Source organism: Volvox carteri (genome assembly GCF_000143455.1).
Source record: "Volvox carteri f. nagariensis unplaced genomic scaffold VOLCAscaffold_9, whole genome shotgun sequence".
Classification (NCBI taxonomy): Eukaryota; Viridiplantae; Chlorophyta; class Chlorophyceae; order Chlamydomonadales; family Volvocaceae; genus Volvox; species Volvox carteri.
Genome location: NW_003307552.1, coordinates 516,602 through 535,378, shown reverse-complemented (window position 1 = coordinate 535,378; position 18,777 = coordinate 516,602). Strand labels below are relative to the sequence as shown.

General features: G+C 56.8%; 4 protein-coding genes across 4 annotated transcripts in view; 3 read left to right on the top strand and 1 right to left on the bottom strand.

The window, feature by feature from the left end:
* Positions 1-1,184, top strand: part of VOLCADRAFT_88491 (uncharacterized protein) — a gene marked incomplete at both ends in the record, with an annotated part of 3,242 nt that extends 2,058 nt beyond the window's left edge. The window contains 2 exons of the mRNA XM_002948248.1: positions 710-883; positions 1,074-1,184. Of these exons, the coding sequence (XP_002948294.1) occupies positions 710-883; positions 1,074-1,184 (285 nt within the window). The remainder of the gene's footprint in view (positions 1-709; positions 884-1,073) is intronic.
* A 1,982-nt stretch (positions 1,185-3,166) lies between these two features.
* VOLCADRAFT_88490 (uncharacterized protein) lies at positions 3,167-8,158 on the top strand (the record flags this gene model as incomplete). Its single annotated transcript, XM_002948247.1, has 5 exons — positions 3,167-3,233; positions 3,573-3,667; positions 4,239-4,299; positions 4,667-5,450; positions 7,801-8,158. 5 exons carry the CDS (start codon positions 3,167-3,169, stop codon positions 8,156-8,158), a joined length of 1,365 nt encoding a protein of 454 aa, XP_002948293.1.
* Positions 8,159-8,754: 596 nt separating this feature from the next.
* Positions 8,755-15,489, top strand: VOLCADRAFT_88489 (uncharacterized protein; the record flags this gene model as incomplete). Its single annotated transcript, XM_002948246.1, has 12 exons — positions 8,755-8,775; positions 9,351-9,783; positions 10,369-10,670; positions 11,240-11,365; positions 12,215-12,343; positions 12,623-12,634; positions 12,851-13,153; positions 13,265-13,528; positions 13,932-13,967; positions 14,565-14,723; positions 15,025-15,211; positions 15,398-15,489. 12 exons carry the CDS (start codon positions 8,755-8,757, stop codon positions 15,487-15,489), a joined length of 2,064 nt encoding a protein of 687 aa, XP_002948292.1.
* Positions 15,490-16,018: 529 nt separating this feature from the next.
* lhcaB (light-harvesting protein of photosystem I) lies at positions 16,019-18,314 on the bottom strand. The gene is made up of 7 exons (XM_002948105.1): positions 18,137-18,314; positions 17,877-17,974; positions 17,747-17,802; positions 17,307-17,405; positions 17,048-17,134; positions 16,848-16,950; positions 16,019-16,645 (listed from the first exon to the last, which is right to left on the bottom strand). Exons 1-7 carry the CDS (start codon positions 18,286-18,288, stop codon positions 16,497-16,499), a joined length of 744 nt encoding a protein of 247 aa, XP_002948151.1. The 5' UTR covers positions 18,289-18,314; the 3' UTR covers positions 16,019-16,496.
* Between the last annotated feature and the right edge of the window lie 463 nt (positions 18,315-18,777).

Below are 18,777 nucleotides of genomic sequence, written 5' to 3'. Positions count from 1 at the left end.
TGTGGTGGTGGTGGTGGGCCACTAGGACTGATAACAGCTCACGAGGGTGTTTTTGAGGTACCACCGACTAGGTAGACTCTAAGAAACTAAATTGCTATCCTGAACAAGAGTGATAAAGCAAAAGGTCATGCTACCATAGCGCCACGTGTGCACGTATGTCCGGATGTACGTGTGTGTCTGTGTATGTATGTGTGTGTATGTGTGCGGTGGGAGGGCGGCAGGCGGGCCGGGTGGGAGCAAGCACACATACGTGCATGTATCCAAGCTGTGTGGGTTTCACTGACGAGGAGGGGGGGGAGCGGCTAACCATACAAAAGGGGGGGGGGAAAGATGAACCACAGGCAAGTGAAGTCGATAACAGAGATATCAACATATCCTAGGAATAGACAGATTCACAATGTAACTTGAATATTGTTCGGGATGGGCAGAATGCTGCAGGAAATAGCGATAAGTTACCAACCGGGACTAATAAGTGACTCGGGAAGTGGTCATCGGTGCGACGTAGCCAGCTAGGTTGCGAAACGTTATCTAGGTTGTACAACTCGGGCGGCGGAAATTAATCTCTCATCAATCTCAGCCCCACTCCTTTTCCCGCAGCGCCTCACCGTTGCAAAGATGTCGCTGCAAGGTCCTGCCCCCCCCCCGCGCTGCGCCCCCCTAACCCCCCTAACCCCCCTAACCCCCCTCCACACCCCTGACCCCCTCTCAGGGGCCTTACGTGGCGGGTGACCAGGTGACGGCCGCCGACGCGGCCCTCTTCCCCACGTTCGTGTTTTTCGAGTTCATCTTGCCCACCTACTTCGGCTGGGGGGATGTGTTCGCTGGCAGACCCAAGCTGGCGGCGTGGTGGGCCAGGATGAAGGAGGATCCCGTGGCGGCAAAGGTGGGCAGGCGGGAGGGGGGGAAAGGGGGGGGGAAACGGGCTTCGGGTTAGTGGCCGCGTCTTGTGGCCGTCGGTGTATCGGTCTGTCCGTGTGTGTGTGTCTGTGTGTGTCTCACTATGTGTGTTGATGTGCGTCGTCACTCCGTCTCTATGTATGTTGATGTGTCGTACTTTGCCCTGCCGTACACAGATCATGGACGAGATCCGGGGCGGTCTTCAGGGCTGGGCTGCCGGCAACCGGTGGCGGGACCAGGGCATCATGGACCATGTGGCTAACACCGCCTACAAGTGGGCGCATTAATGTCATCGGATTCATAAAGCTTATTCATGATACATACATACATAAGTACATACATACGGATGGATGGATGGATGGATGGATGGATGGATGGATGGATGGATGGAAGGATGGGCGTGTGTTAAGTTTGCGGCAGAGGAGTGGACCTCGGAACAGGTGAACCTAGCAAGAGGTGGCGTGCGGGCGACAGACAGGAAGACAGACAGACGAACGTGTCACGAAACTTGTGTGACGGACGAACATGCAGACGGTCCGAGTGATAATGGTGGTGGTAGAGGTTGTGGCGGCGGCGGTGGTGGTGGTGATGGTGGGGAGTTGAGGAGCTTGATACCCTGGGCCCCAGGCACCCATGTCCGCGGGCTCCAGATGATTTTCCCCGTTCACCCCCCCCCCGAGGGGGCTCCCTCGCTTCCCCTCCCCCGGTCTGCTGTTGCCTGTGTTTTTGCCGCGCCGCCGCTGCCGCTGCTGCTGCCGCTGCTGTCAGCTAGCCAGTCAGCCAGAATCGGATTGAGCGGCTAGGGTTCCGCCGCTAGCAGTGCGGCAGCCTCAACTGCCGGCGACCGGGCGGGGGGGTTGGATGAGGAGCTCTGGCTTGATCACCTGGCGCGGATTGACGCCCGGATGAGCTCGGATGATGATGATAATGTTGATAACGTGATGACGTCTGTCTGTCATTTGGTTGGTTTGTCTGTTTGTTTGTCTGTCTATTGCCCACATGCATGAAACCCAACGCAGAGGCGGCTATGCGAGGTGACGTGGCGCCCCCCACGTGGCAACATGCCACCTGCCCCAAGTCGTGTTGTAAGGGGGCCGAGGGGGGAGTTAGGAGGGTGCGGACGACGGCGCAGGACGAGGCCGTGTGTGGTTTTGACCGGGGGGAGAAGAGGAGGGAGATGGAGGAGCTGAAGCATAAGGAAGCAGTTTGGCGGCTGGGGCAGGCCATGGCATGAGCATGGCAGGAAGAATTGTAGTATTTTGAGGTTTGTGCCAGGCGGCGCCTAGCCAGCGTTTCTTGACGGACCAACGGGCCCCGGCGTCTCGGCACGTGCTCATCGGTAAAAGGGGCCTTTTTCAGTTGTAACGGTTGGAGCCATGAAAAGTAAAGAAGAGCCATCTAAACTATTTCAATACGTCATGGTTTAGGTGTTGTTGTTGCTGTTGTTTTGTCGTAGTTTTGCCATAAGGTACACATAAGGTACAACCTAGAAGTTGCAAAACAACTGCCGGACTGAGTGCAACCCATTTACTAACAACAGTCAAGGGCATTCATTCCGTGACAATTCCTGCTCACGTTCTTAAGTGTCAAGCAAAGCTACACGGAATCCATGTTGAAGTAGCCGCAGGAGGCATCGGCGAGCGCTTGGCCGGGGAACGGACTCCCACATAATATCGTTATTCCGCTGTTTGCTATCATGCTTTACGCTACATTTGAAGTGCGGTTGTTGATGGACATTATACCTCGGCTTTAAAGCGGCCGTTGGTGATGATGGCAATATGGCGTTGCCGTTGAAGGCCCCAAACCAAAGACTCTCTCCCATCAACCCCTCACCTCGCCAGCTGCTTCCAGCCAATCGCTATTTAGCATCGTTATGTATTCCTTGCTGTCGTGCTTGGAGCGACCGGCGTGCACGCCAACGACCTGCCATGGCAGCATCGCACACAAACACCATCAAAACATCACCAGTTCCTTCAGGCCAGGGCGACACCCTCCCCCAGGAGATCCTGGTATATTGTGGCGAGGGCGCGGGCTATCAGTCTGTCCGCAACACATTACACGCGGTGCAACGCTGCCTTGCTCCCGGGGTCCAGGTACGTCTACGCCGTCGCTGCCGTACCGTACAACTGCACCCTCTGTAACATTTACACAATGTATTGCCGATCCGAAACCATCCTGGCGCGCATATATCCCCTCGTATAAGGCCCGGCTACTTGGAACCGTTGAGCTCCTGGAGGGCGGTTGGCGGGACCGCTGTTTGCTGTTCGTTATGCCGGGTGGAGCCGACCTGCCGTACTGCAAACACCTTAACGGTCATGGCAACCGATTGCTGCGAGGTACGTATGTCGTGCACAGGCATACAGACGCCTGCCGTGTTGCCGAAAGAAAAAAGCTGTACCTGTAGGCTGGTGACAACATGGGGGGGGGGGAGGGGGAGGGGAGGGGAGGGGAAGACGGAACCTGAGTGGCGCCTCGGTGGCGCTTTAGTCTCATATTAGCAGCCGGCGTGGCTCGGGGGACCTCCCCCCTGGGTTCGCAGGAGAAAGGTTATTGGAGCTGTAACTGCATCCCGCAGAAGAAGAACAATTGCCCCCCGTGTCATGACGTGTTTTGTGTTTTGAACCCACCACTCTCCCCTCTTCCCTTGTCGCTCTCTCCCCCTTTCTCATTCGCAGACTACGTGGCGGGTGGGGGCTCGTACTTGGGCATTTGTGCGGGCGCCTACTACGCATGTCGCCGTGTGGAGTTCGAGGTGGGGGGCCCACTGGAGGTGAGGCGGGGAGGGGAGGGGCCGGGGCGTAAGAGAGTGCGTGTGCGTGCTGGGTTGGGTTGGGTTGTGTGTTTTGGGCGGGAGATGGGCATCGTCTCCAGAGTGCGTGTTTTCCCGGGTTAGGTGCGTCGAGAGGGATGTACGGGAGACGTAAGGGGGGGGCCCCATGGGTATAAGGAAGGAGCAGCCGTGGAACGAGTGGGGGGAGATGCGGGATGGAGTTGCGGGACACGATGTGGGGTGGGGTTGGGGGGTAAGCCAAGCCTGGCCAAGAGTGACGGGGGAAAGAGGGGCTCTGCAAACCCGAGGAGTGGCAAGTACGAACGGGAAAAAGACATCGGCTCTCGGACCCGGAGGACTTTAGGACTCTAGTTGCACACACATTTTCATACGGATCCGCAGCTCAGCTCGGTTCCACACATACATACTATACATACTAAACATACACACATGTACACACATACATATACATATACATATGCGTACACACAGACTCCCTTCCCTGGCCCCCGCCATATTTTCCCATGCTCATAGCCCTTCCGACACCCCCTGGTGTTCCCCATCTCGCCAGGTGGTTGGTGATCGCGAGCTATGTTTCTTTCCGGGCGCTGCCCGGGGCCCTGCTTACCCCGGTGGGTGGGTGGGGGGGTGGGTGGGTGTGTATGAGTATGTACATGTACATGTATGTAATTATATGTAGACCCTGTGTCTCTACCTCAGTACGTGTGTGAATATGTGCGGGGACGTTGGAGCTCCCTAGGGGCACATAGGGCCTTTCCGCAGGTGGAGGTGGCCGCGTGGGTGGAGACAAAATACGACACCTCTGCCGTACATGCTATTTGTCCCCGATTATTGTTCCTCTAAGAGTTATCATCTTTATGCTTTTGTCGTCCGGGTTGCTTTAGCCCTCGGCCTGCTGTTTCTGTTTATGCTGCTGCTGCTGTTGCTTCTCCTTCTTCTTCTTCTGCTGCTGCTGCCGCTACATGTTTATTTACCCAGGTTTCGACTATTTGTCGGAGAGGGGGGCCCAGGCTGCACCGATACGCTTTCGGCAGCCACCACTGTCACCACCAGCCGCTGCACCACCCAGCCTTACAACCAGCACCATTTCGGAGCAGTACGGCAGGTCGTCAGCGGGGCAACGAAATGAACTCGTGTGGCCAGCAGGGACACCGGGCCACGACGGCGGTGACGGCGGTGGTGGCGGCGGTGGGGGTACAGACGTTACACCGCCGCGGCTGAGTAGACATCATTTGGTGTTCCAAGGAAAGTCCGCTGACGGCATCGGTGGCGGCGGGCGGGAAGACGGTGTCAGTGGCAGCGGTGGCAACAGTGGCGCCGTCAGGGGCATTGGCGGCGGCAGCGAGCCATGCCGCGACGTCCCGGACAGCGGATGTCCTGAGGGGCCGTTGACGGGCAGGGAGGGTGGCGGCTCCGAAACCACTGAAAGGCTCCGGAAGCAGGGGTTGGATGCGGTCCCACGGCCGTGGGAGCATCCCGACGGTGCCGGCGGCGAGTACGACAACTGGGTCTACTGCAGGGACTACTCCAACGGTGGACCCGTGTTCGTATTGGGGACACCAGTGTTGACGACGGGTATAGGCTCGGACGCGGACGTCCCATCCGCCACCACCTCGACTGCTGTCAGTACGGCCTGTAGTACGGGTGATAGACGTACGGCATCAGCCTCCTCGCGCTGCACTGACACGCGCACCATCGTACAAGACAACCTGGAGATTCTGGCGGTGTACCCCGAGCTTGGCGATGCCATAGCGGCCGTTAGGTGGGTTGTGTACGGAAGTACGGCGGATGCCGGTATGAATTTACGGAGTTGCGAGGGCTCTGACAGTACTTATTAAGTTCTGGAAGAAACGGAAATGACTTGACTTCAGCTGCTCCCTTCAATTCTCTCCGTTGCATACAAACAATACATACATGTATGAAAAATGGGCATAACTTAGCCGCCCCATACTGCGACTAGAGCCCTGACCACTACCACTACCACGGTCCGAAATCTTTATGGCTGTTTTAATGACAACGTCTAAATGTCATATTAAGTTCGACACAACAAATGTCGCAAACTAGAGCAGCAAGGACCGCTGACTGACCGAAAATTCAAAATGGTCGGAAAGACAGCAACGGCCACAAGGCCGCAAACGGCCCAGAATAAAGGTAAACGAGAAGAATTTACTCCTCTTGAACTCAACACCCTCGCATCACCGAGGGAGAGGCTCTTCATGCTCGGTCCGGAGACATGGGAATTGGTCACGCATTGGCCACCAGGCTCTGACATTTCAGATGTCTATATGGGTGACTAGCAGCGCACATGATTTCTAAGTTGAAATTATGGATAGAATCGGTGGATCTGGCCTTGGAAGGGCCCGCAGTGCAGTGTACGGGCCGAAACCTTACTGCCAATGCCGAAATAGTTTCCAATTTTTGGACCCTTCTGCGAAACCTCGCGAAACTGCCGGAACCTGCCGAAACCCTGAAAATGCTGTATTTATGACGTCCATGGTATGCAAACGTTGTTCGTGGGCCCTATGTGCGTTTGCGCCTCATGGGACCTGCTCATGTGTGTCCGAAGGCACTCCGGGTCACCATAATGTTACTAATCTGCGACCTCAGGCGGGACGGGTCCCGCGCACTTTTGCGCGATATGGACGCGCATCTCCTGAAGGCGCCCTTGCTTGGACTCGGTCCGGCAGTACTTGCAGATGATAGTCCAGTTCTTACACTTTGCATTATATTTTTTCTTCTCAAAGTGAGCCCAAACGGTCTGATCAGCGGTCCTTCCGCCCTTGTTTTTGACCGGATCTGTGTCTGCACTGACAACGGAAGTTGTCTGAGACATTGATAAGATAAACTCAACATTCGCAGAGTTTCGCAGCCTTGCACAACGCGCCTACACTTTGAAACTATTCAAAGTAGGTTCCGCCGTACGGCGCTAGCCGAAAGGGGCCGAAACTAGTTTCGGCCTTTCCGCAGAACCAGGACCTCTTCGCCGGAAACACCGAAACTAGTTTCGGCAGGTTTCCGTTTCGGCAGGTTTCCGTTTCGGCCCGAACACTGCGGCGCAGTGGCAAAGCTGTAGGCGGCCCTCCCTGAGAAGCTCGCTGTTGGTGTGCCGTGCCAAGGTGCCCGGTGGCATCACGACTGACATCTCCATCCCAACATGCTTATCTTTCATTGGGAAGATGCACTGCTTTGCCACTGCGGGCCCTTCCAAGGCCTCCGGATCTGCTAATTTTATCCGTAATTTTTCAACTTAGAAATCATGTGCTCTGCTAGTCGCCCATAGGTCTGACTGTAGACATTTGAAATGTCGGAGCCTGGTGGCCAATGCACCACCAATTCCCATGTCTCCGGACTGAGCATGAAGAGCCTCTCCCTCGGTGATGCGAGGATGTTGAGTTCGAGAGGAGTAAATTCTTCTCGTTTACCTTCATCCTGGGTAGTTTGCGGCCTTGTGGCCGTTGCTGTCTTTCCGACCATTTTGAATTTTCGGTCAGTCAGCGGTCCTTGCTGCTCTAGTTTGCGACATTTGTTGTATCGAACTTAATATGACATTTAGATGTTGTAACTAAAACAGCCATATAGATTTCGGACCGTGGTAGTGGTAGTGGTCAGGGCTCTAGTCGCAGTATGGGGCGGCTAAGTTATGCCCATTTTTCATACATGTATGTACTGTTTGTATGCATACATGATGTTGTTACAGGGTGGTTAAGCTTTACCAGCGGCCCCCTTTCCCGAGGCAGTCCCTGCTGTCCCGCTGCGAGAAGGGCACCCTAATCCATTTACCCCATCCGATTTCGTTGGGTTCTGCAACTCACCACCAGCATCCAACCAAATCTAGCGGATCAACGGCGCCTCAACTTAGTTCCTGATCAGCTCGCAAGTTGAGATTATTGCGTCCTATACCGTCCATATGATGGGGAGCCATCTCCCGGTTCCACACCTCTAAAACACCCGTGAGGTCGGCAGGTGAATTTGAACCCGGGTCGTCCGGGAACAGAAGCTAGATCTTAACCTCTGCCAGCCACCTGCCAGTATGCATGTATGTACGTGCGCTTGCTGAGTCAATGGGCAAACACTTCCCATGCGGTGTCACTGTACGGACATGTGTACGGCAGGTGTCGAGTCGGCACAGGCGTGGCGGTGTTGTGTGGGACCCACCCTGAGATGCCGCATGAGGCGCTCATGGCGTCCGTACAATTGTACGACGAACAGCAGGCGCAGCGCTTGGCGAGGCTTGGCGCGGATCTGGCTGCCTGGGAGGTGCAGCGGCAGAAGTTTTGGGCAGCGCTGCTGCTGGCTTGCTGTACTGCAACTGCGACAGAGATGGTATCGACGGCTTCGACATCAATGGCGACGGTTGGTAAATTGGCGGCATCGACGGCCTTGATGCCGGTTACAGAGACGGCGGCGCAATCTGGCGACGCGGCCTTGGACCAGAAGGCGGAGGCGGCTTTGGTGGTCGCGGCTGCTTAGGGTTGATGAGCGCCAACGTTAAGTCATTGAAAACACCGCTTTAAAGCAGGCGGAAAAAAGTGGGGAAGGGGGAAAAGAGCGAAGTTCTTTTCCAGGCTTTGGGGCGCGCCAGTTATGCTGTGGCTATGGGAAACGAGTGTACGGAGAAGAGCATTTTTGAGGAGTCATTAACCTTCTTTGCCTGGCCCATGGGGCCGTAGAATTGGTGGCGTGACTCGCCTTCCTCGGTATAATTTTTTCGTTGCAGCTGCATCGTGCAGCAGTATATATTCGTTGTGTTTCGTTGTTTTGTTAACGGCATGTACACGACGAAGTTGAATTTAGCGGTTTCGTTTCTGGCCGGCCGAAGATTTGAGGTATAGCAGAAAGGGTTTTCTAGGCTTCTTTCTCCTGTGTCCCAAACATACGAACAGATTTCCTGCTTCTCGCAATCCGGATAGAAGGAAGAGATTTTGTGTCGCTCTTGGGTGGCGTTTTGCACCATGTTGAGATGGTTCCCCAGGTTCTGAGCCGCGAAGACAGCTATGATGGAGGTGACAGCGACCGGCAAGATTTTGCAGTCAGCGACGATGCTTCCATAAGTGACTACGCTTACGATGATTTTGAAGACGGTGCTGGTGAATTAGAAGGTCAAAGATTAAGTCACGATGTTGGCGGCAGTGCAGCAGCTCCGCGCCCGGGCAGTCGCGGCCAACCGTTAGCAAACCTGCGCAATTTTGAACAAGGAGAAGATGACGATGAAAGCAGCATTTATCCTTCTTCCCCTATGTCTAACAGGAGCAGCAACAACAGCTTCCTTGGCGCAGCAGTCGGCCACGCAGTCAGCAGCCCAGCTTTGCTCAGCGCAGCTTCCACCAATTTTGCGTTCCACGAGCCGCAGATCCAGGCTCGCAACCAGGACCGTTATCGCCACCATCGCCATCCTTATTATTTCCACCATCACGGCGATCATGAAAATCAGCATCAGCAGCATAACTCATCCCCTCCTCGTTTTGCTTTACCTTCGGTAACTTCCGTTATTTCAAATCCAAACGATTTTCGAATTAAAGAACGAAGCAGCAACAGCTGCGGCTACAGTAACAGCTCCACATCCCACAACAACTGCACGGCGCAGTTATCACGTGGCTCACGCGGCTGCCCCCAAACACCCCCTCCTCCCTCTCCTCCTCCTCCCTCTCCTCCTCCTCCCCAGCAACATCATCACTACCCGCGGCATCCTGAGGAGTGGAAAGCGGCACCGCAGCAGCTCCAACAGCAACACCAGCCGCGTCCACCACTCGAACAGCACCAGTGCCCGGGTTATAACCATCTGCAATCCCAACAACAGCAACAGCAGCAAAAGCAACAGCAGCAGACGCCTAGTGCCAGCTCAGCAGCTGGCGCACGGAGGAGCCTCTTCGGCTCTTTCGCCCTAGCGGAAGGCAGTGGCAGCGCTGCGGACGGCGCAGGGCAACAACACCTCCAGAATCAACAGCAGCAGCCGCAGCGCGAGCAGTGGTATCAGCATCATTGCTCATCATCACCCCCGCCGCCTCCGGGAAAGTACGGCAGCGGCGATGTGCTGCTCGCTACGCCGGCTGCAGCAGCCAAGCCAGGGGCTGCACCACTGACGCCCTGTCCTGGGGGTGCGGGAAGTGACCCGTGGGTCGTTACTCCGGCCATGGCGCCATACCGCGGAGGCGGGGGCGGAGGCACTGCCGCTGCAGCCACGCCGTCGTACGGGAGGGCTGTCTTAAGCCCTCCGGCCACGTCCTGTCGTACGGTCGCAGGGGAAGCACGGAAAGGCGGAGTGGCGGCGGCGGCGGCGACTGCTACTGCTCAGGTGGCTGCTGATGCCGATACTGCGGCAGCGGCAGCGGCAGAGGCAGCGGCGGCGGCGGCGGCGGCGGCGGCGGCGGCGCAGCAGCAGCAGCAGCAGCACCTAGAGCAACGACCGTTCAACCCACCGCAAATGATGACATTATCACAGCCACGAGGCCAGCCTGCCGTACAGCGGCGGCGGCCGGAGGTGCGGCCCCGGCATCCCAGCCCCGGGAGGGAGCCGTCAGCTGCTCCCGGGGGCCACACCCCCCTGGGCTGTCGTATCCCCGCGCACCACCAGCATCGCCACCAAGACAGGCAGCCGCCTCCGCCACGTTTGTCTCAGTGGTCCCCTCCTCCCACATTCCCCCACCGACCACAACAGGATGCCAACCACCTCTATCCCCCAGCCCACAACCATTACAGCCAGTACGGCAACTACTACAAGTCACCACAGCCGGGGCCGCCGCCACCGCCGCCAGCGGCGGCGGCGGGACCGCGTTCCGGAGCCTCCTTGATGTCGTCGCGGGCGGCGGCGGCCGACTGCTGCCGTGGAGGTGGGAGCGGCGGCGGCGGCAACGGCGACGATGACGTGGCGGCGGCTGCTCGCCGTCAGGGTGCGGATCTTGTGGTGATGGCGGACCTGTTGATCGGCCGGTGGCGGGAGCGCTGTGTGGCCGCGGAGGATGCGGTGGGGGGGCTCCAATTGGAGGTCTGTGTGGTGGGCGTGTGTGTATGTGTGTAAGTATGTACGTGTTGTGTATTTGTTACATATCGATCCGGGCCTGACGCTGGCCCGGAGGACGTAATCGTACCCCAACGGGAACGATCGCTGAAGCACTTCTCTCCCTCCTACTTGTGTGTGTGGTGGTGGTGGTGGTGATTGGAGATGTGCCCCCACATGAGCAGACGACCCCTCACAGGGCTGTTTTCCACTTTCCTGAGTTGCATGTGTTTGGGGGATGTCGCACGAGTAACATAGAGCGAAACGTGTATGAACGAATGTGCGTGTTTGATATATATATATATATATATATATATATATATATATATATTTTTATATATATATATATTTTTTAATTTATTTATTTATCTTTTTTGGGGGGGGGAGGTGAACATGTGGTGTATGTTCATCCCGCCGGGGCCGGGTAGAAAGGCTCGGGTCAACACATGTCGGACATATCCAATTAAAAAAACAGGTGCCGTGCAATCATCGTTGCCGCCGTACCATTACACCTTCACGTCGTTGTCCCTCGCTGCCCGCCTGCACGCCGCGTGCAGTTGCGTCTGGCGGGACGGCGGGTTTCGGATCTGGAGGCCGCGCTGAGGTCAGCGGTTTCGGAGCTTGACGCCGCAAAGGAGCGGGCGGCCGCGGCAGAGCGGGCGTGCAGCGAGAGAGACGGTGAGGTCGGTCGTTGACGGGCCCTCGTGGTATTCCGTTAATGATTTGCTGCGCCATGAATGTTGCGTTCTGTTGATTCGACTGGCTCCATGAAGCTTCAAACAGCTCCAAAAGACGCACACACCACTGGGAAATTCAGTGCCCAAACGGTATCGTTGCCGTACACGCCAGGCGTTGTGGCGGCGGAACGCGAGCGTGCCGACAAGGCAACGGAGGCGGCCCAATCCGCAGAGGGCAGGGCGGAGCAGGTCCAGGCGCGTGGGCCGGGCAGGGGGAGGGGCGGGGGCGGGGGAGTTTGTAACCGTTCGGCAAGGGATTTGTGTTTTGAGTGAGTACTTGTGCACGTACTTGTGTTTTGTGGCGTGACAGCCGACTGGGTGGTCCGGTGTGCCAAAACAACTCCCATAATTTCCTTTTCCTTCATCTTCTTTTCCTTCTTCTTCCTTTCCTTTTCCATCTTTTTTCAATCACCGAAGATGCAATTCATTGTGCTTTCTGCTTGCCCGCGAGGCTTGTGTAGTAAAGGCCCCCGTAAAGGTTCCGTCACGTCGTCAGGCCAGGGCCCCAGGCGCGGTATGGGCCCCCGTCCCCCGTGCTTTCAATGCATGCCGACCGCTGTCAGTTTGAGGTTGAAGAAGTTTCCCCCCCCCTCAAAACCCCCCCACTTACGATCCCTCCACCTTTCCCCCCACCCCTAGCGCCTTTGGGGCTTTTGAATCCTTGCCTTGTTTATGACTCCCATCGGACGGCAACAGCTCATTCCTTGTTTCTTTGCAGGTGATTCCCCTTCTTTCCCTCGCCCCTTCTCCCCTTCCTTCCCCTCCTACAAACACATATACACCTTCCGCACGCAGACGCATGCTGAACAAAGGGAGCGTGTGGCGGAGGCGGCGCGGCGTGCAGCGGAGGAGGCGGAGGCGGCCGCGGCGGCGGCGCAGGCAGCGGCACGGGAGCAGGCGGCGGAGGCGGAACGCCGTGCCCAGGTATGTCCGTATGTCCGTAAATCCGCTCGGCCTCGTGTGATCTGCAGTGAAGTCCGTGCGTAGAGGCGGCGCCTTCCACCCTGCCTCACTCTCCCCAGCAGCCCCATTAGCGGAAGAGCCCCCTCTGGGCGACTCAGCTGCCGGGGTACGACCCCCCGGGGGGGGGCAATTCTCCTCCCAGCGCGCGTGTGTGTGTGTGTGTATGGGGGGCCGCCGGGAAAAGTCCCTTCCCCGGATGGCGATGCTGGTCCGACGTTATGTTCGCCTCGTCATGCTCAGTCAGGCTGCTGGGTGAGTTGGTTGTGAACGCAAGCAACATTTCCCTCTTATCCCATTCACCGTTGGGAGTTGGCAGTTGGCAGTTACCCAGGATTAAAGATCAGCAGCATTTGTTGACCTGGCGGTGCAAAGGTGCGGTGTTGCGGTGGATGTGTCTTGTTGTGACGCAAGTGCGATTGGGCTCATGCGGGGGGTGCGGCTCCCTCCCGCGGTTGTGTGCTGTAAAAGGTGGCGGAGGCGGAGGTCTCGCGCCTGACGGCGTCCGCCGCCGCAGCGGAGGCGCGCATCGCCGCAGAGGCGGATACTGTACGACAGCTCCGGGAGGAAGCTGATGGGGCCGCCGAGGCGCACCGGGGCGCGGAGGCGGCTTTGCGAGCTGAGGTAGCGGCGGCGCGCGCGGCGGCGGAGGCGGCGGAGGCGCAAAGGTTCAATTTGGAGCGGTCCGTGACGGAGGCGCGGGCGCGGGCGGAGGCGGCGGAAGCGGCGGCAGAGCGGCAGCGACGCGCCGCGACAGAGGCGCGGGAGCAGCTGGTGCGTCATAGCGATCAATCAGGATATTCTTGACAGTGCCGTATGGCAGGCCCCAAGCGGCATTGACGTTCTGGTGCATTGACATATTGCCCGTACCGTCGTCGTACCCAGGTGGATCTGAACCGCCAGTTGGCCGAGTCGCGGGCTGAGGCGGCGGCGCTGGGGGCGGCCGTGGCGGAGGGCGGTGCGGAGCTAGCAGCGAAGCGGGAGGCGGTGTCGGAGCTGCAACGCGAGCTGAGCCGCAGCGGTCTCGCGGCTTCGGCGCTCCGGACCCAGCTGACGGAGGTGGTGGGGACGAGAGCTGAGTTGGCGGCACGGATTTCGGAGCTTGAAGCGCGGCTGGCGGAGGCGACCGACCGGGGCTGTGCGCTGCAGGTGGTGTCATGTGGTGGCGCGACATGTTCCTTCACATGGGGTACACGATTGGCGTTGCCGTGTGTTGCTGTTGACTCTGACACAGCAGCACTGAGCGCAATCCACTGGTCCTAAACCTGCGAACCCTAACCCCGCTTTCATCTTTAGCTTTGGAGAGGAGCTGAGGAGCGGAGGCGGGCTAAAAGTGTCTTAAAGTCCTCTTGCATGCAAGAGTGTGTCTGTCCTGTCTTTTTTAACAGGTCCGACACACTGTTACCTCTCCTCGGCTCCCCCCCGCCCCCGGGGTGCCTATAGCCGGGTATTACTGGGGCACACGGGGAGGAAAGGGAGAGACCGGGTTCCGATGGTAACGCATTCTCCCTCATGGGGCTTGCCTGCCCTCCCGCACTTGTATCTCCCGCAGTCGGAAGTGGAGTCCCTGGGCGGCAAGCTGCTGGAGGTGGGGCGCGGCCGTGTGTAGGTGTCAGTGTGGCCATCCGTCTGTACGTCTGTCGATGCGTGAACGCGACTTTACCATATATTGCATACTTACATATATATATATATATATATATGTGTGCGTGTTTTACATGGTCGTGGGGTTGTGTACTACCCAGTACCAGCAAACCGCCCCATACGAGCCGAGGGCTCAAGGGCTGCCAGATCCCCTATAAGCAGCATCCGACCTCGCACTTCAGACAAAGCAAGTGATAAGGGGATACTAACGACCAAAAAGAACGATAGGTTTGCGGTGGGATCACATTTGTTCCAGCATCTTCGCCAGGCGTTCAGGTTCCACACTCGCTCGTTTCCAACCTTCGGTGCATCCTCCGGCCGTGCCCTGGTGTTAACACCGTCATGCATAGCGATGGCGTCCGCAAGAGTTTCAATTTACTTCTTAGATGTACGCGGCCTCCCTGCTTGTTGCTCCATATGCATGTGGGTGTGGGTGTGTGCGTGATACACCTCGGTTGCATTTGCGAGCCCACACGAGCCAGAGGCCCAAGAGCCTCAGAGCCACAAGTTAGATACATAATGTTCGCCTGTGCTTACCCAGGCAGCCGGCGAGATGGGGGCGCTGCAGCGGCGCTGCGAGGGGACGGAGGCGGCTGCGGCGGCTGCAGCGGCGGATGTGGCCCGGCTGGCGGGTGAGGTGGAGATGGGGGCCCAGCTGACGGCTCAGCTGCAACGAAGGATTCAGTGCATGTGTGGTCAGGTGGGTGGGGGGTTTATGGCCGGGGCTGGGGTCGGGGGGCCGCTGGGTATGGATTCGGGCACTGGGCGAAGATCCTGAATATGGGTTGGGAATCAGGAGGCGAGGCCGTGGGTTCCATCAGGTTCCGGGGCTATATGTGATGGTTCAGAGCGATGGTTCAGGAAATCCAGATCCCGCCTGACGACTAACCTGGCTTAGCCACATTTTTAGCTAGGATATACATACAGACGTACATACCGATGGGCTGGCCGACCTGCTGTGATAACTAATATCCCCCGGCCGTTTCATGGGGCGGCCAAAGGAGGATGCCCTGGCGGCACAGTCGTTAGATACGTTGGAAGCGCTGGCGGCGATGTCGGAGGCCGCGCTGCCGCGAGTACGGCACGCGATTGTGGCGGCGCGAGTGGCGGCGGCGCGGTCGGAGGCTGTGGAAGCAGCTGCGTGCGCGGTGTGTTTGACGGCGGGGCGCGACACGTTCCTTAACTGCGGTGAGGGGCTGATGACAGGAGGGCGACTGTGCGTGCAGCTTTAGCGATTATGCTGAGCTCAGATTGACGGCGCTTAGGTGGCCTTGACACGGCGGCGTGAATACCAAACCGTCAATACCATGAATATCGAGGTAGTGAACGACACGACAGCGGTTTGTCCTTTCGCGGGGAATGGTTTTCCCGCAGGTCACATCATTTGTCGCATGTGCGCCGAGAGAGTGGATCGGTGCCCCATTTGCCGAGCGGACATCTACAACCGATCCCGGGCCTTCGTGTAATGCAACCCAAATTGCCGCGCGTTTCGGCGGTCATAATTCCTGAGTTGTCGGGAGGCCAGGTCTACGAGCTTCCGTCGTGTGACTGGTAATACGTTGTCTAAGAGTGGTTTAGGATTGTGCAATCCAGTGCACTCTATAAAAGCAGTCCCAGCCAATCCTATAAGTGCGAGATCAGTGCTTAATTCCTATTCGCGGTAATTGGTCGCATTAACTAGTATCATGTGGGGGACAGGGGGGCATATCTTCACCCGTGACCGATACCCGGCGAAATCCTGACTTCCCCGGTACTTCGGGAACCCTCATTTAGCCACCCTAGCCAACTTCTCAGTGGATCGCTCAGGTTCCGCACCCACCACCAGCATCCAACGGAAAACCTCTTGTAATGTATAGGAGGTCTGAAATCTGGTGTTTCGGGGGTGGAGACAACGGGCAGGCCAGATGTTGTGGGTTCACAAATGAAGCCCTTATTCTTTATCCAGGTCCAAATGATTTTGATTCAAGCAGCACGGATGTTTCGGATAGAACAGCACTGTAACTTGGGCTTGCAAGCGGTATATGTTCCTTTCAGCTTACACATGTGTGGAAGATAGCAACACCCCGATGTGCTATGCATCCACAAACAGCTCCACACAGCAAAACTTGGCCGGATGTCGAGCGCACATCGTTGATGCCCGCCACGAACCACCCCCAATGTGCATACTACCCAACATACCACCCTGCAACAAGATTTGTGTCCAGGACCAACAGGGCACAGAGAGCCTCCGTCAAGCCTGCGTGTCTCACGCGCTATCGCCGTGTATAGCTAGCTCGCAAGGCATCCCAAAATCCCAAAACAGCCCTCATTCCGGTCTCAAGCCGACAAATCCGTCAACAGGGACCCGCGATTACTGACAGCCACGTAAAACGATCGAGGCTGACGCCAAGACGACAGCACGGCCGGTTGGCGGCACACAAATGCACATAGCTCCCGATGGTGACTCCAACCCAGCGCCAGGCAAGGCCATCGCTTAGACCTTGTTCCAGGGCTCGTTCCATGGGAAGTACGGCACAGCCTCCTTGCCCGGGTTCAGGGTCTTGGTGGCCTCAATAATAATGGGCAGCACGCACAGCACGGCCACGGTCACGGCAGTCTCCGGACCCACCGACGAGGTGTAAACTGTTGGAGGAGTTCACGGGGCGTAGTTAAGGCATCAGTATTCATACTTTGTAGCTTAGCGCTCGATTAGACGCGATATCCATGTAAATGACGTGCAGGAGGTACATAGCCGCAACGATAGGTGCGTTTCGTGTTGTTCTAGCCGTTCGTTGCCATCATGAAGGGTTGCACCTGCTAAAAGCCTTTTCCCTTTTCCACTCACTGTTGACGTGGCCGGGGTCAGCGATGTGGTCCGTCAGGCACTCAATAGGGCCCTTGCCGCGGACGGCCGCCTGAGAGCAGAAGCCCACGAAGGCAAGCATGGCCTGCAGGTTGAGGAAAGGCAGATCGTTACAATCTGGGATTGCCCAGAAACTGTACGTCGTGTCAAGAAGGACAGTAACATTACCACTGATATCTTACCAGGCGGCCGTTCTTGAGCTCCTTTAGCTTCATCTCCTCGCTCTTCATGCCGAGCGGGTCGAAGGGAGCGAACGACAGGAAACCAGTCTGCAGCAGTCAAGGGGGGAATTCTCGTTTTGGGAATAGAGGGAGGAGTTGAGGCTTGCGCCATTCCGATACAGTAGGTTTGCGGGCAAAACGAAAAGGTGAACGGGCTGAGGTGGACGTCCTGTTGAAAAGGCTTGACCCCTTACCCCCAACCACACGACCCAGATCCCACCTCGCCGGTCTTCTTGTAGATGTCGTAGCGCTTGCCCTCCAGAACGGCGAAGACAGCCACCTCGATCAGAGCCAGGGTGGGGGTGTCCAGAGCATACTTCTGCGAGGTCGAAAGATTCCAGCGCAAACCGTAGTTAGTCATATAGCCAGGGCGCAGCAAAAATGATTTCTGATTTTAAGGCCACATAGAACTACCAATATTAAAAGTGGCAATAATCCTCTTGCTGCTCTTTGCGAGGAAGCGGACATAGTAATCCTCCAACCAAAAGCCACGGGCCGGTATTACAGCAAGAAATCAGCTATATATTGTTCAGGAATGAACCCCAGGCGAAGGGAGAAATAGCTTTAAGTAATAGAATAAGCCTGCAAGGGCTGCGCCCAGCATCCGCCAACAGTGAATCTCCTCATAGTTAAAATCCCTACAGAAGTTGAGATACGCACCTCGGCACCAGCCAGCCAGAACTTCGGCAGGCCCACCAGGTCAGTGAACAGGATGCCTGCAAGCAAACTCGTCGGAGGTAAGCGCGTAACCAAAGACATAGCCAAAATGACGCAAGCCCGCACAACCTACCAGCAACGGCAGCCATTGCCCAGCGGCCATTGGTCAGCTCCGCCTCGCGGAACCACTTCAGCTGCTCGGGGTTGGTGCCCAGGCGGAGTGGGTCGAAGCTGCGGGATTCAGGCCATAAAAGCTTTAGTTAGGATAAATTGTCTTCCTAATTGCCTATTTAAAGGAGCTGACTGGGTGGTATGATCGATAAAATCTGCTGATTGCTGATTTTTCAAAGGTCAATTTGCAAAGTGAACGTGCTCGTTGGGCCTACTGCTCACCCATAGTCGCCCAGCATGGTGCCATCCAGGTGCTTAGGCGCGGTGGCGCCGGGGTACCACATCGGGCGGGTCGACGCGGACACCCGCACGGCGGTTGCGCGCGAAGGGCGCACACCGGCGGCAACGCGAGAGCGCATCATCATGGTGGCCATTTTGCTAGTTGTGCGACGGTCCCCGGTCGAACACACACAGCTTGAGCAATTGCCCTATTACATCTGCTAAATTTTTGGCGTACGGCGAGATTGGGGGCCCTATCCATGCTGCTGGCAAGGCAAACTATTAGTGCTTTCCGTTCATATGATATCGGAATATTTGTTGTCACTATTACAAGGTTACATGTGTGTTATGGTTGTATTAGAGAGTCAGATGTAAGTACAGCCCATGTAATATGAATACGTCCCTTGAGTGCGCCTAGTCATTGTGGACTATGTTCTACGTTAACTCATGGATAACCGTATAATGCGTTACGTTATTAGAAGGTCCTGACCCCTCTGCTGCGTGTTGTCTCGATGCAATACCATAGGCCCTCTAAGTTGTCAACGCACAGCAATCGCAACTACTTGCTCCCGAAGCATACGGAAAACATGACGGAAGAAGAAAAGGCCTAAAGCGTGGCCTAATTGTGTCACACTGGTCAAATC

Bases quoted from the DNA above. Each gene is read 5' to 3' on its own strand.
- lhcaB (XM_002948105.1), bottom strand. From the start codon at position 18,288: ATGGCCACCATGATGATGCGCTCTCGCGTTGCCGCCGGTGTGCGCCCT. The intron at 17,135-17,306 runs GTGGGATCTGGG...TGACTGCTGCAG, and splicing joins TCTACAAGAAGACCGGCGAG to ACTGGTTTCCTGTCGTTCGC. The intron at 16,646-16,847 runs GTGAGTGGAAAA...CTCCTCCAACAG, and splicing joins TGACCCCGGCCACGTCAACA to TTTACACCTCGTCGGTGGGT.